Source organism: Castor canadensis, chromosome 15, assembly GCF_047511655.1.
Source record: "Castor canadensis chromosome 15, mCasCan1.hap1v2, whole genome shotgun sequence".
In the NCBI taxonomy this organism is placed as follows: Eukaryota; Metazoa; Chordata; class Mammalia; order Rodentia; family Castoridae; genus Castor; species Castor canadensis.
Window position 1 is genome coordinate 54,356,403 of NC_133400.1, and position 14,426 is coordinate 54,370,828.

Below are 14,426 nucleotides of genomic sequence, written 5' to 3' on the forward strand. Positions count from 1 at the left end.
CAGATTGTTTATTTAAATGAAAGTTAAAGCTGCTACTACTACAGATATTGTTCTTATAAGTTTTATTCTACTTGCTCAAAAAAAATCTATTACACTAACAAACTTATATTTTAAGTTTGACAAGGGAAAGTGTAATACTCAATATTAATGTGAATTTCTTTCTCTTTCCTGCAATAACAGGCTAGTGATTTAAGCATCACTTAGCAGAATAAGAAACACATGACATAAACATACATAGATGTACATACACAGTGAAACACAGGTACAGTAACATCCTGAAGACAGGTTAGAGACACTAACAAAGTTAACTATTTCTCAACCTTTTAAGTAAAAAACTTAAAACTGCTTTTACAGAAACCCTTGGGAATTACCTCCCTTATCCAATGCATCTTCCTCAATATAACTTAAACAACAGGGGAGCTTCATGCAATAGAATACAGGCTATATGAGAGGGAAAGACTAAATACTACTAATACCAACACAGGATCTTCATTATCATAAATGAAAACTACTACTTCTATATATTTCAGGGTCAAATAACTGAGGCAGGGAAGAGAGGTAAAAGCCTACTTCCCGGAGTGTCTGCACTACCAAGCCAACTAGCTACCTCTTAAATGATACAGTATATAATACATAAAATTTCAATATTCATTTCCAAACCAATTAATCACAAAATACTAGATTCATGGTTTTGTTTTATACAAATCTGGTCATAATGGAAAAAGGCGTACAGGCAGTGAGACAGTGTATAACGACAAGATGGGGACACAATTTCCAAAACACTTTTTTTACTGAATAAATCTAAATAAATGACACTCAATAGGTCTACCTCTGAAAGGCCCATGTGAAATGGGTTGGCAACAGCATAAAATCCAGCATCACTGGCTCAGTGGTAGAGCACCTGACTAGCATGTGAGGCCCTGGATTACATTTCCAGCACCACAAAAAATAAATAAATGAATAAAACCATGAATCAGTATACTAAGTTTTCACATTGTCAATTAGCATGATTATAGAATTAAAATGATGATTTTTTTTCCCCTGAGACAGGTTGGCCTCAAACTCACTATGCAGTCCAGGATGGCCCTGATCTTACGATTCTCCTGCCTTGGTCTCCTAAATGCTAGGATTATGTGCGTGCACCACCAAGCCTGGCTCATGATTTCTTTTTAATTACTACTAAACTTCAGAACACAATTATTTTTGGGGAAGATTCTGCCAACCAATACTAGGTGAGGAAAAAAAAGTAAGTACCTTTTCATTAGTATAGTCACTGGTATATAAGGTATGCCCACGTTCATCCAACTCTTCTGACCAACCCCTTGGAGGAGAACCACACTGACTATCTGACTGGCTGTAACAAATGCTGTGGTAGTTTTCTTCTGATGAAACAAGCTATAAATAGTCAGAAACATAAGGATTTTTCTTCTTTGAATATAAATATACAAGTAAAAATCTAAGAGATTGATTTATTTGGCTATAATTCCTAAGATATATTAAATATATGTGAGTATTTCATTTTCAAAACAAATCGATAAATCTTTAAAAGGTAAAATATAAGTGGTGAGGTGAAATATTGATTAATGGTTAGTTATTTTATCACACTAATGTAATACTAGAAAAACTTTTCATAATAAAACAGTGCTTTCAGATTAAGGAGTGATAAAATACTTTCCTCTATTTACTGCTTCTTTAAAACTGAAATCTAACAGGGTGTGTGTATGTATACATGTTCCTTGTGCAAATAAAGGAGGGGATGAGGAAACTCCATTAGACTAAGCTTCTCAAAATTCTCATTCAGCTATATATCACAAGTACCACGTCAAATGTGGCAAATGAATATACCCTGAGCTATTTTTTTTAAGTGCATGGGAGAAGGATTTGAAAAAAAGGCATTAGCTTTGTGACAGTGTATTTTATGTTCTAATTTGTTGGCAAGTTGTCCTAATTCACTAAACCAAATACGTTAAAAAAGACTATTAGAAGCTAAATTTCAAAATAAGGAGAAATAGAATTTATAAAATTCAGATATGACACAGAAATACTAAAATTCAGTGTGTACATAACATAGGTGTGCATGATATACTCTAGTTACAGAAGAGAAAGAAACTAGGTAAAACAGTTTCCACAATTTAACCTTGCTGAATCAGACTGTATTTTCTATTACCATAATTAGGCATGAAATACCACAATGGCTAGATTATTAGTATTATAAACACATTTACAGCCCAGCATTAACGTTAACAAAAACTGACATAGATAATGCTGTAGAAATACTGCATGAAGCAAGCTGTACGTATTTAACAATGGTAATACTTTCAAAAAAGTGGAAACACTAATTCAAAATCAGGAAGTGGTTTTTATTTAAGACAACTTAAAACAGAAGGTTATAAAAAAATCTTTTAGAAACTGAGAAAAGGTAATTTAATTAGTAAAAATCAGGGAATAATCGCAGTAATTTTTGAGTATATTTAGCAGCGAACGTACACTAACAGATACGAGGGAACTATCTAACGCATTCCATTTATAGAAATATGGCAGGGATGTGCCCCAACTGCTATCTGAGTGATGACAGCTAAAAATGTTACATTTTTAAAATCATTAATAACTAAAAGGTTAATTAAGAAATACTCAGAGGTAAAAAATTAATTAGAAAAAAAATCCACAGATAAATATAATAAAAAGATCAGCTTTCTCCTTGGAGGCATTTGTCAAACTCCACACTAGAATATTACTTCTCAAACTCATGAAGAAATGTTGGGGAACCAGATTCATGACTAGCAAAGTAATGAATATAAGAGGATATCCCAGAATTCCAAGTGGGAATCTTCTCCCCAAAGAGTTAAATGTACAGATTATGAGGGATTATGACAGACCCAGATACAAGCCCTGCCCCTTTATACCACAGGAATGAAATTACAGGAATCTTCTCCATAATTGGGAGAAAAGGACAGAGTTCCTAACCACAACTAATCTTCATACAACCCAAATTACTGTGACCTGGTGGCATGTAAAAATTAAAGCTGAAGACTTAACTTCAGATACTAATGGAATATTGGTTTCCCTGAGCAGAAGCAAAAGAAAATCTTTCTGAGGGAACTTTCAACTCATTAAAGACATTCTACTTCTGAAGAACTGATACCAACCCTCCTTAAACTGTTCCACAAAATAGAAAGGGAAGGAAAACTGCCAAACACATTTTATGAAGCCAGTATTACACTTATCCCAAAACCAGGCAAAGACACCTCCAAAAAGGAGAACTATAGGCCAATCTCCTTAATGAACATTGACCCAAAAATCCTCAATAAAATAATGGCAAACCGAATTCAGCAACACATCAAAAAGATTATTCACCACGACCAAGTAGGCTTCATCCCAGGGATGCAGGGGTGGTTCAACATACGAAAATCAATAAACGTAATAAACCACATTAACAGAAGCAAAGACAAAAACCACTTGATCATCTCAATAGATGCAAAAAAAGCCTTTGATAAGATCCAACATCATTTCATGATAAAAGCTCTAAGAAAACTAGGAATAGAAGGAAAGTTCCTCAACATTATAAAAGCTATATATGACAAACCTACAGCCAGCATTATACTTAATGGAGAAAAACTAAAACCATTCCCTCTAAAATCAGGAACAAGACAAGGATGCCCACTATCTCCACTCCTATTCAACATAGTACTGGAATTCCTAGCCAGAGCAATTAGGCAAGAAGAAGGAATAAAAGGAATACAAATAGGTAAAGAAACTGTCAAAATATCCCTATTTGCAGACGACATGATCCTATACCTTAAAGACCCAAAACACTCTACTCAGAAGCTTCTAGACATCATCAATAGCTATAGCAAGGTAGCAGGATATAAAATCAACATAGAAAAATCATTAGCATTTCTATACACTAACAATGAGCAAACGGAAAAAGAATGTATGAAAACAATTCCATTTACAATAGCCTCAAAAAAAATCAAATACCTAGGTGCAAACCTAACAAAAGATGTGAAAGACCTCTATAAGGAAAACTATACACTTCTGAAGAAAGAGATTGAGGAAGACAACAGAAAGTGGAGAGATCTCCCATGCTCATGGATTGGTAGAATCAACATAGTAAAAATGTCGATACTCCCCAAAGTAATCTACATGTTTAATGCAATTCCCAACAAAATTCCAATGACATTCATTAAAGAGATTGAAAAATCTACTGTTAAATTTATATGGAAACACATGAGGCCACGAATAGCCAAGGCAATACTCAGTCAAAAGAACAATGCAGGAGGTATCACAATACCTGACTTCAAACTATATTACAAAGCAGTAACAATAAAAACAGCATGGTACTGGCACAAAAACAGACATGAAGACCAGTGGAACACAATAGAGGATCCAGATATGAAGCCACACAACTATAAGCAACTTACTTATCTTTGACAAAGAAGCTAAAAATATACGATGGAGTAATAGCAGCCTCTTCAACAAAAACTGCTGGGAAAACTGGTTAGCAGTCTGCAAAAAACTGAAACTAGATCCATGTATATCACCCTATACCAAGATTAACTCAAAATGGATCAAGGATCTTAATATCAGACCACAAACTCTTAAGTTGATACAAGAAAAGAGTAGGAAATACTCTGGAGTTAGTAGGTATAGGTAAGAACTTTCTCAATGAAACCCCAGCAGCACAGCAACTAAGAGATAGCATAGATAAATGGGACCTCATAAAACTAAAAAGCTTCTGGTCATCAAAAGAAATGGTCTCTAAACTGAAGAGAACACCCACAGAGTGGGAGAAAATATTTGCCAACTATACATCAGACAAAGGACAGATAACCAGAATATACAGGGAAGTAAAAAAACTAAATTCTCCCAAAACTAATGAACCAATAAAGAAATGGGCACGTGAACTAAACAGAACTTTCTCAAAAGAAGAAATTCAAATGGCCAGAAAACACATGAAAAAATGCTCACCATCTCTAGCAATAAAGGAAATGCAAATTAAAACCACACTAAGATTCCACCTCACCCCTGTTAGAATAGCCATCATCAGCAACACCACCACCAACAGGTATTGGCGAGGATGCGGGGAAAAAGGAACCCTCTTACACTGTTGGTGGGAATGTAGACTAGTACAACCACTCTGGAAAAAAATTTGGAGGCTACTTAAAAAGCTGGACATCGATCTACCATTTGATCCAGCAATACCACTCTTGGGGATATACCCAAAAGACTGTTACTCCAGAGGCACCTGCACATCCATGTTTATTGCGGCACTATTCACAATAGCCAAGTTATGGAAACAGCCAAGATGCCCCCCCACTGATGAATGGATTCAGAAAATGTGGTATCTATACACAATGGAATTTTATGCAGCCATGAAGAAGAACGAAATGTTATCATTCGCTGGTAAATGGATGGAATTGGAGAACATCATTCTGAGTGAGGTTAGCCTGGCCCAAAAGACCAAAAATCGTATGTTCTCCCTCATATGTGGACATTAGATCAAGGGCAAACACAACAAGGGGATTGGACTATGAGCACATGATAAAAGCGAGAGCACACAAGGGAGGGGGTGAGGATAGGTAAGACACCTAAAAAACTAGCTAGCATTTGTTGCCCTTAACGCAGAGAAACTAAAGCAAATACCTTAAAGCAAATGAGGCCAATAGGAAAAGGGGAACAAGTACTAGAGAAAAGGTTAGATCAAAAAGAATTAACCTAGAAGGTGACACCCACGCATAGGAAATCAATTTGAGTCAATGCCCTGTACAGCAATCCTTATCTCAACCAGCAAAAACCCTTGTTCCTTCCTATTATTGCTTATACTCTCTCTACAACAAAATTAGAAATAAGGGCAAAATAGTTTCTGCTGGGTATTGAGGGGGGGGGGAGAGGGAGGGGGCGGAGTGGGTGGTAAGGGAGGGGGTGGGGGCAGGGGGGAGAAATGAACCAAGCCTTGTATGCACATATGGATAATAAAAGAAAAATGAAAAAAAAAAAAGACATTCTACTTCTGAATTTCCAAGAACTGCAATTTCACACTAAAACACACACACACACACACACACACACACACACACACACACATACACACACACACTAAAAGACAGGAAATAGAACACCATGAGCAAGAGTCAGCAGAAAAACAGCATCATCACTTTCAGAAACTCTGCATACTGGAATTCACCAAAACAAAATATAAAACAAGACTAAAGTCAGACATGACAAATAAACACAATATATAATCCTTCATCCCAAGAAAAATTATACAAGCTATGACTTAACAACTGAGAAACACTAAGTATAAATTATGTATTAAATAATACACCAAAATTAAATTTCTTATGTGTAGTTTGTGGACAATGTCTTTATAGTCACGAAACAAAATATACTGTTTGCCTTAAATAGTTCATAAGAAAATCACATCTGTTTGTGTTTTGGAAAATGTAGCGAGGGAGAGAGAAGTAAAGTAAATTGGCAAATGTTAACAACTGGTAAATCTAGATGAAGTGTATATTGGTATGCCAATGTTCAACTTTTTGTAGGCTTAAATTTTTTCAAAGAAAAAAGATGGGGAAACCCCCCAGATAAAAAGTAACAGTTTAAAACAAATTTTTAAGTATTAGTTTAACATCAAAGAGGAAGGTACAAAGAGAAAAACAGTAAACAGGAGATCTGCAGACACTGAGAATGAAACACAGAAATACACAGTGACCACATTAAATATTCATCAAACCAAATTTCCAGAATAAGAAAGAAGAGAAAATGAGGCAGAGGCTATATACCTAAGAATTTGCCAGAACTGATGAAAGACAGAACTATTCAAATTTGAGAATCCCAAAGTCCTGGAGGGAACTAAAGACACTGTTATAGTGTGGGTATAAACAGCCCTACAGGCTTATGCACTGAAGACTTAGTCTCCAGTTTGTAGCACTACTGAGAGATGAATGGATCATAAAGACACTAATCGCATCAATGCATTCACAGCTTACAGGGTTATTTAGGAGGTGGGGCCTGGTTGTGAAAGCATATCACTGTGGGCACATCTTATCCCTGGCCCCATCCTGCCTCTTTCTTTCTGCTTCATGGCTGTCATGAGGTTAGCAGTTTTACCCTGCCATGCCCTTCTACCAAAGGCCCAGAAACAGTAGACCCAAGCAACCATGCACTGAAACCTCTGAAACTATGAGCCAAAATACATCTTGCCTCTCTTAACTTGATTTTCTAAAGTATTTTGTCACAACAAAGGAAAGGTGGCTAACAGATACCTTCACCCATTCATGTCATTGTGAAATTACAAACACAAGATCTTAAAAGCCACCAGCAAAAGGACACAAATAAGTCAAATATGGTGACACACACCTACAATCCCAGCACTCTGGAGGCTGAGCCAGGAGGATCATGAGTTTGAAGCCAGCCTGGGCTACATAGCAAGACATTGTCAAGAAAAGAAGAGGAAAGGGAAAGGAAGGGGAAGGAAGAGGTAGGGAGTCTTATAGACTAATTGTCTTATAGACAGTTAGACTGACAGGTGAGTTTTCAGCATCAAGATAGACAACATTAGAATACTAGGGAAAAAAGCAAGCCAACAATCAACTTATAACTAAATGTTCATTAAAAACATTCTTCAGGAATCTTTGGTCCCATTTCCTGCATGGGGAACAAGAAATGTTTCTATTTCTCCCCACTTCTCCCCATTTTATCCTGTTATACTAAAATAAATCCTTACTAAAATTTAAAAATATTCTTCAAAAATAAAAGCAAAACAAGTAAATTTCCAGACAGAAACAGATTCTATTACTAACAGAAACTCAAGGAAATATAAAAACATGTACTTAAGACAGAAGAAAATGTGAGAAAAAGAGAAGAAAATATGAGATAAGAAAGTGGTAAAATTAAGGTGAGTTATCATGTGCAACAAGAGTAAGAGGGCTTAAAACAGAAATGAAATATATACCAACAAAAGCACACCAGCACATTAAAGTTCCCACATGGCTTTAAGGAGCAAGAGAAAACTGGTAAATGTGAGACTCTAATGAGTATACATGTTAAAATGTTCAGAGCAGGGTTTCTGAACAGCAGCACTGTTGACACCTAGGGCCAGATAACCCTTTGTTGTGTGGCGCAGTCCTGTACTGTTGGACATTCAGCAGCATCTCTGGTCTCTATATAATGGATGCCAGTAGTGTTTCTCTTGTGATAACCTGAAAGCACACAAACACTGCCAAATGGCCCTGCAAGGCCAATTTGTCCCCAAGAAAGAACCACTGGTCTAGGGTAACCACTAAAATAGTAAGCTTCTGAGTTTAAGACAGAAATGTGAATGCCTTCTCCCTCTAAATATCTACACAAAAATAACAGCAGTGAAATATGCTTAAAAAGATGTAAACCTGCAAGGACAGGGAGAATACAAAAGGAGACAAAAGTCAGCAAATAAGCAAAAATTCAACTATCCATGCAGAAGACAGCAGAATCTGCACTAACAAGGCAGGAAAAGTTTGAGGGGTGGGGAGGCAGATGAAACCCAACAAATTTACATAGCAGAATTTACAAATGAGTCAGGAAAGGACACAGGTACTTCTGGAACTGGAGAAGGCAGGGGTACTGAAGTTAGGAGGGCTAAAACCACCAGAATTCCTTCTTCATGCCCAGCCACGAGGCATGCGTCCCTCCGTCTCCTCAACAGAAGAACGAGGTTTATTCCATTTTCAGAAAGGAAAACATAAGATCCCTAGTTGTGACACAAAAGACACGAGTAAGTCATGGGTACCAGAGACAGGGAAACTAAAGGACCATCTTCAAACTGAATGTTGATGCCAAGATGCTGGCATACCTCTCCTTCAGGCAGAAAAGCTAAAGATTTCTATGGAGACTCTTACAAAGTGCTTTGTAACTGTGAGAGAAAATATTTCCAGTCTAAAATCCTATGCCTAGGTCTATGATCAATTAAACATAAAAGCAAAACAAGGACATTTTCACACACATACATACAGTCTCAATTTTACCTCCTACATGCAACCTTTCTTGAGAAGTGATAGAAGAGGTGCTCCAGCCACTGTGGAAATAATTTCCAAAGTGCAGAGACTTAGAAGGATAAGCTGATAAATGACTTACTTTCATCTATTTACTGAAAGAGAAAGCTCAGAAACATGTTTAAAGGTCTTGAGTATATGTTTAAATATATATTAGTCTATAATTTTTCTCTAATTCTTTCAAACTGTAAGATTCTACTTTATTACTGATACACAGAATGGTTTATTTTCAAATCTTTCTAGACTACAATTCAAATGAAATTTTCCTAACTTTCTTATTATGGATAAGCATGAACACTTTCTCTATTTTTGTTCTCATTCTTAAACACTGAAAGTACAAGTCACCACCAAATGGAAGGTGTTTAATAGTCACTGTAAAAAATAAGACAAAAAGGGGAGTCATGAGCTTCAAAAACCTCTTAGGTTCTGATAAGTGCAAGATATGTTATCTAATCTCCCCAGCTCCTCCCTTCCTGAAGATGTACACTTATTTGTAACCCCTAGTTGCTTCCATCAAGAGTGGAGTGTCTCTTGTGGGTGAGGGGATTTCAGCCTATGAAATGGCAGGATTTTACTCCATTCCATCAATCCTACCTACCTTTCTCCTATATATCTTAATAGTCCCACAACACTTAATTAGAGATCAAAAATGAGAGCTTTAAAACGTAACTGACCAATTCTCTATACCACCATGAAGTAGATGTGGGGGAAGGTGATACCAAAAGGGGAAATAGTGTAAACACTTGTTAGAGAAAATAATGATTTTGGCATGAACTGTCAAGACTTAGAAAATGATTCAATTATAGCAAAGGAATTACCATTATTACTTCCCTAATACAGAACTAAAAGGTGGTCTTACATCTCTGATACAGAGAAAAACTGAGAAGCATCTTGATGGTCACAGGAACCAATGAATAATAATAAACTATGTGTTTTCATCATTTATATAACTTTGTTTCTATTTATTTGTCTAGGTCCCATCGTTACGTTTTCTTTTCTTCTTTTTAACTGGCTTATGCAATAAGTTAGTGTCTTTTAATGCATAAAGGAAAGCACTGGCAATAGACAACTTTGATCCAGTTCTAAAACCAGTAAGCACACTGTAAGATTAGTTACTATCCACTGGTCAGAGATCAGAAGCTAACTACCATTAATATAATAAAGTTGTGAAAGAATTTTTATTATCTTAGAGATTTAAGTGTTCTACCATACTGATACCAAAAAACAAAGCTATTCATTCTTTTGTTTCTGAATAATGAAAAGAGAAAATTGGGAAACTCACTGGTTGATTCCTTAATTACTCATACCTCTTGTTCTCCTAGATTCTGGGAATCTCCTTTGCTTATGCTTGCATCTCGAGTCCATCGGGGTGGTTTCCAAGTTCTTTCCTGCGTTCCTCGGTTATAGTAGTAACAACGCCCCGAACTGTCTTTATGAGTTTCCCATTCTCCATTAATCTGAATTGCTGGGCTTCCAGGAAGTGGGGGGAGAGCAGACTGAGATATTTTCAGTTCTTGCAGATTAGCATAGACAGGAGAATCAGACCTTCCTTGATTTGGAGGTGTAGTTGCCTGTGAAATAAAAAATTTAAATTTCATGTTTAAAATGGAGTAACATTTGTAAATCGAAATTAAAGAAGGTATTTATGAAAATACATAGTAATTCATTTAAAAACATTAACAGGGTCTGGGGGGCGTAGCTCTGTGGTAGTGTCTGCCTAGTATGAGTGAAACCCTGCATCTGCTTCCCAGCAGTGCAAAAAAAAAAACACACCAAGCAATGAAAAAACACACTATAAAAAGACAGAAAATAAAGGGGGGGGGGGGGGACAGACTATCAGTGAATGAAAAAAAGAAAATAAATAAAAACACAGGGGAGTATATACACACAATATAACAGTTTTTCCAAATGAAATGTTTCACAACCTATAAGGTTAGCATAAATTCGAAACAAAAGCACGTAAGAATTAAGTGAAAGAATATAAACATATCACTTAAGACAATATCCTGAGCAAACATTAGTAATCAAATCCAGGATTACATTAAATAAGTCAGGGAAAAGTAGAGATGTGAAGGTCCGTCTTTAGGAAACCTCATACTGTAATTCTTTAGATTAACAGATTAACATGATCATCTCCACAGGCATCAAGAAAGCATACAATAAAACTAAACACAGATTCCAGCTAAAACTCTTCCCAAGTTAGGATTGGGTGTTGCTTCTTTAACTTTTAAAAATTATTAGTACCTAAAATAAGCATCATAGCTAAGACAGATAAGCAGCACTTTAAATCATGAATAACAGCAGAATGCCAAGTATCACTGCTTCTATTCAATATTATACTTGAAGTCCTCAACAATGTACTTGATCTGAAAAATGCATTGAGCTCGTAAATATCTAGAGGCAAAAAGAAAAAAAAAAAGTCATTGAAATAATCACCATCTAAATCCCATGTCCATGAAAACTACTATGAGAGTTTAGTAAGTTGCCCAGACACATGATAATCTAACCAGTTTTTCATGCAAGAATAATGAAAAATTAGAAAATGCAACTGAAGGAAAACTTGATTAATAGGAAAAGAACTGTTAAACACAAACAAGCCTTAAAAGAAAGGTATAAAACAAAATGAGAATACTTGTAATACTTTCCTGCAAGGGCTGAGTCATGGAATAGTACATGCTTAGTATGTTAAAAGCCCTGAATTCATTCCCTAGCACCACAAAAAATTTCCTCTGATACTGATAAACACTTTTCCTAAATGAAAAAACTTAATTTTTTAAACATGTTAATTCTCCAAAAATTAATCTATAGATTTATAAATTAAATGCATTATTCAGCACTCAGTATGATTAGTACATGATCTAACATAGCAGTAACAGTAAATAAAATTTATTGAAATAAATAAATTTGACCACAAGAGCCCAAATAAAAGCAAAATTAAGGACTTGGAACTGGCTGGATGTGATAAAGAGCAAAGTAGAAAAACATTCTTATTTCCAATCTAAGACAAAAGATGGACAGCTAACTATGTCCCTATTTGAGAATCAAACTATTTACAAATGAGAGTGACTTGTACTCAGGTGCTTAAAGTTAAGTTGCAAATATGAATATAACTTTTGTCTTCCAGGACTTCATAATACAGTAAAGTGAAATAAACAGATCATTTGAATGCATAATAGACACAATGCTAGGGTAACACATGGGATACTATGGAAACAAAAAGGGGGAAAATTCTGAAAATAGCTGAGTAGATCCTTTGAATAAATAAAAGTTAGCCAGGTAGATGCTGAGGAGACAGGAGGCAGCAAGAACAAAAATTAGGAAATAGCACAGTGCCAGTCAGGAATGATGCTGACTCACAGGATATGTTAAAGTAGCAGCAAGAGAAAGAACTAAGAACCAAGTGACAAAACAAGACAGCTTGTGTGCCATGTTAAAAAACATAGATTATATCCTTTTAGGGAACTACTAAGACTTTAAGCCAGGAGGCAAATTCCTATTTGAATCTTAAATATCATAGAATTTAGAGGGAAATAACTAGAAGCAGAGATCAGTTAGAAGGATGGCCCAACAGTAAAGAGAGAAGATGAACAGAGCTGCAATAAAGATGATAGGAATACAGAAACAAGACCAGAGTCAAGAAATAATGGGGTGAAATTAACATCTAGATTATATGGTTATTTATGTGAAGTATGGTTTTTGTGGTGCTTTGTATGATAGATTAATATCAAGATGAGAACCTGTGTGGAAAGGAGGAGAAAGAGGAGTTCCACTTAGATTATACTAGTTAGATAAACCTTTTGAAAATCCAAGTGGAAATGCTCACAGATTGTTGGATATATAGACTGGGATGTAAAAGGTATTGGCACACAGGCAGGGCCAATTACTTAAGAGAGCATACAGAATGAGAAGAGAGAGAAAAGGGAACCCTGGAAAAGACTAAGCAGTGATACTACGAATTAAAGTAAGGGGCTGGGAGTATGAGTGGTAGAGAGCTTGTTTACCATGTGTAAAGCCCTACGTTTGAGCTGCAGCATCATGAAGAGGGTGGGGAGGAGAAAGGAGTGGAGGGACATTGAACATAGGTTTAAAGCATGATTTGGCATAGTTATGTTTGTTACTGGCAGTACTGGAGTTTGAATTCAGGACTTTCCACTTGCTAGGCAGGTGCTCCACTGCTTGAGTCATGCCTCCAGACCAACAGTTATTTTTGTTGTTTTAATTATTACTGCAATCAATATAATCAATATATTCTTTTTCAAAAGAAAAAGAATCCAGTGAAGGAGGCAGAAAGGCAAGCCAGATATAGAAGTTCTACCAGAAAAAGGTTGCATTTGTGAGTCAGGGAGAGGAAATTTTCAAAACAGGGAAAACTCAACAACATCAAATCCCAGATTTCAATAGAGCAGTTCCTAAACAATCACTTGGTTCAGAAATTAAGAAGTTACTAAAAAGACTTCAGCTACTAGCCAAAAGGATCTGCAGTTACCTTCCTGACATAAACAACTGAAGTAAATGAAACAGAAGAAACAAGTATTTTGAGGCACTGTACAAGTATCACAGGACTGTGGTCTGCAAGAGAAGGCAAACAAGGTGAATCCTAGCAATCTCAGCTTTGTGCTAGGAGGCCGTTTCCAGAAATCAGGACACAGTAATCTTGGTGAGTGGACAGGACAGAGTACTTTATATTTTCTCAGAAGGCCAAAAATCGCATGTTCTCCCTCATATGTGGATTATAGACCCAAAACAAATACAGTAATATTATTGGACATGGATCACACACTAAGGGTAGAACACGCATGGGAGTAATAGGGAAACCTAAAACTTGAATGTGGTTGATGTGCTCACTGTATAGGAGCAAATATAGTCATTTTTAACTGGCAGAGGCCACTATGGGAAAGGGACCAGAAAGTAGCAAAGAGGTCGGGAAGAAATGCACCAGTGTGGGTTGCAATACACAAGTGCATGGAAGCAATGCTAGGAATCTCTCTGTATGGCTACTTTATCCCAAACTAGCAAAAACATTATGTGTTTCTTGTTATCCCTTATGTTTTCTCTTCAACAAAATCGGGGAAGAGGGTAAAACAGGTTCTGCTTGGAAGTGGGGTGTTGGAGGAGGTAGGGAGGTAGCACAAACAATGTATACAAATGTCAGTAAACATAAAAACAATAAAAATACAAGGTGAAAAAAAAGTAACAAGGAATAATAAAAAATGAAAATAATTACATGAATATAAATCAGCGAATCTAACCAAGAAACTAAGGTGCGATTTATGTACCAAATCAAGGCCTTCAAAAGCATGTCCAAATAGAATAGACCGAAGAGGTTTACAGGCAATGAAAAATAAAACTTTAATACTTCTCACTCTTTTACTGTTAATAATTTTTTTCTTTTGGTGG

At 36.1% G+C, this 14,426-nt stretch overlaps 1 protein-coding gene across 6 annotated transcripts in view; it reads right to left on the reverse strand.

The window, feature by feature from the left end:
- The window catches only part of Arhgap12 (Rho GTPase activating protein 12), a 118,625-nt gene that overhangs the window by 39,788 nt on the left and 64,411 nt on the right, over window positions 1–14,426 (reverse strand). For 3 of the 6 annotated variants that reach the window (XM_074056220.1, XM_074056219.1, XM_074056218.1), the window contains exons 4-5: window positions 10,337–10,600; window positions 1,255–1,395 (exon numbers count right to left, since the gene is read on the reverse strand). In XM_074056220.1, coding sequence (XP_073912321.1) covers window positions 1,255–1,395; window positions 10,337–10,600 — 405 coding nt within the window. The remainder of the gene's footprint in view (window positions 1–1,254; window positions 1,396–10,336; window positions 10,601–14,426) is intronic. The other 3 variants (XM_074056222.1, XM_074056221.1, XM_074056223.1) reach the window with 1 other exon arrangement.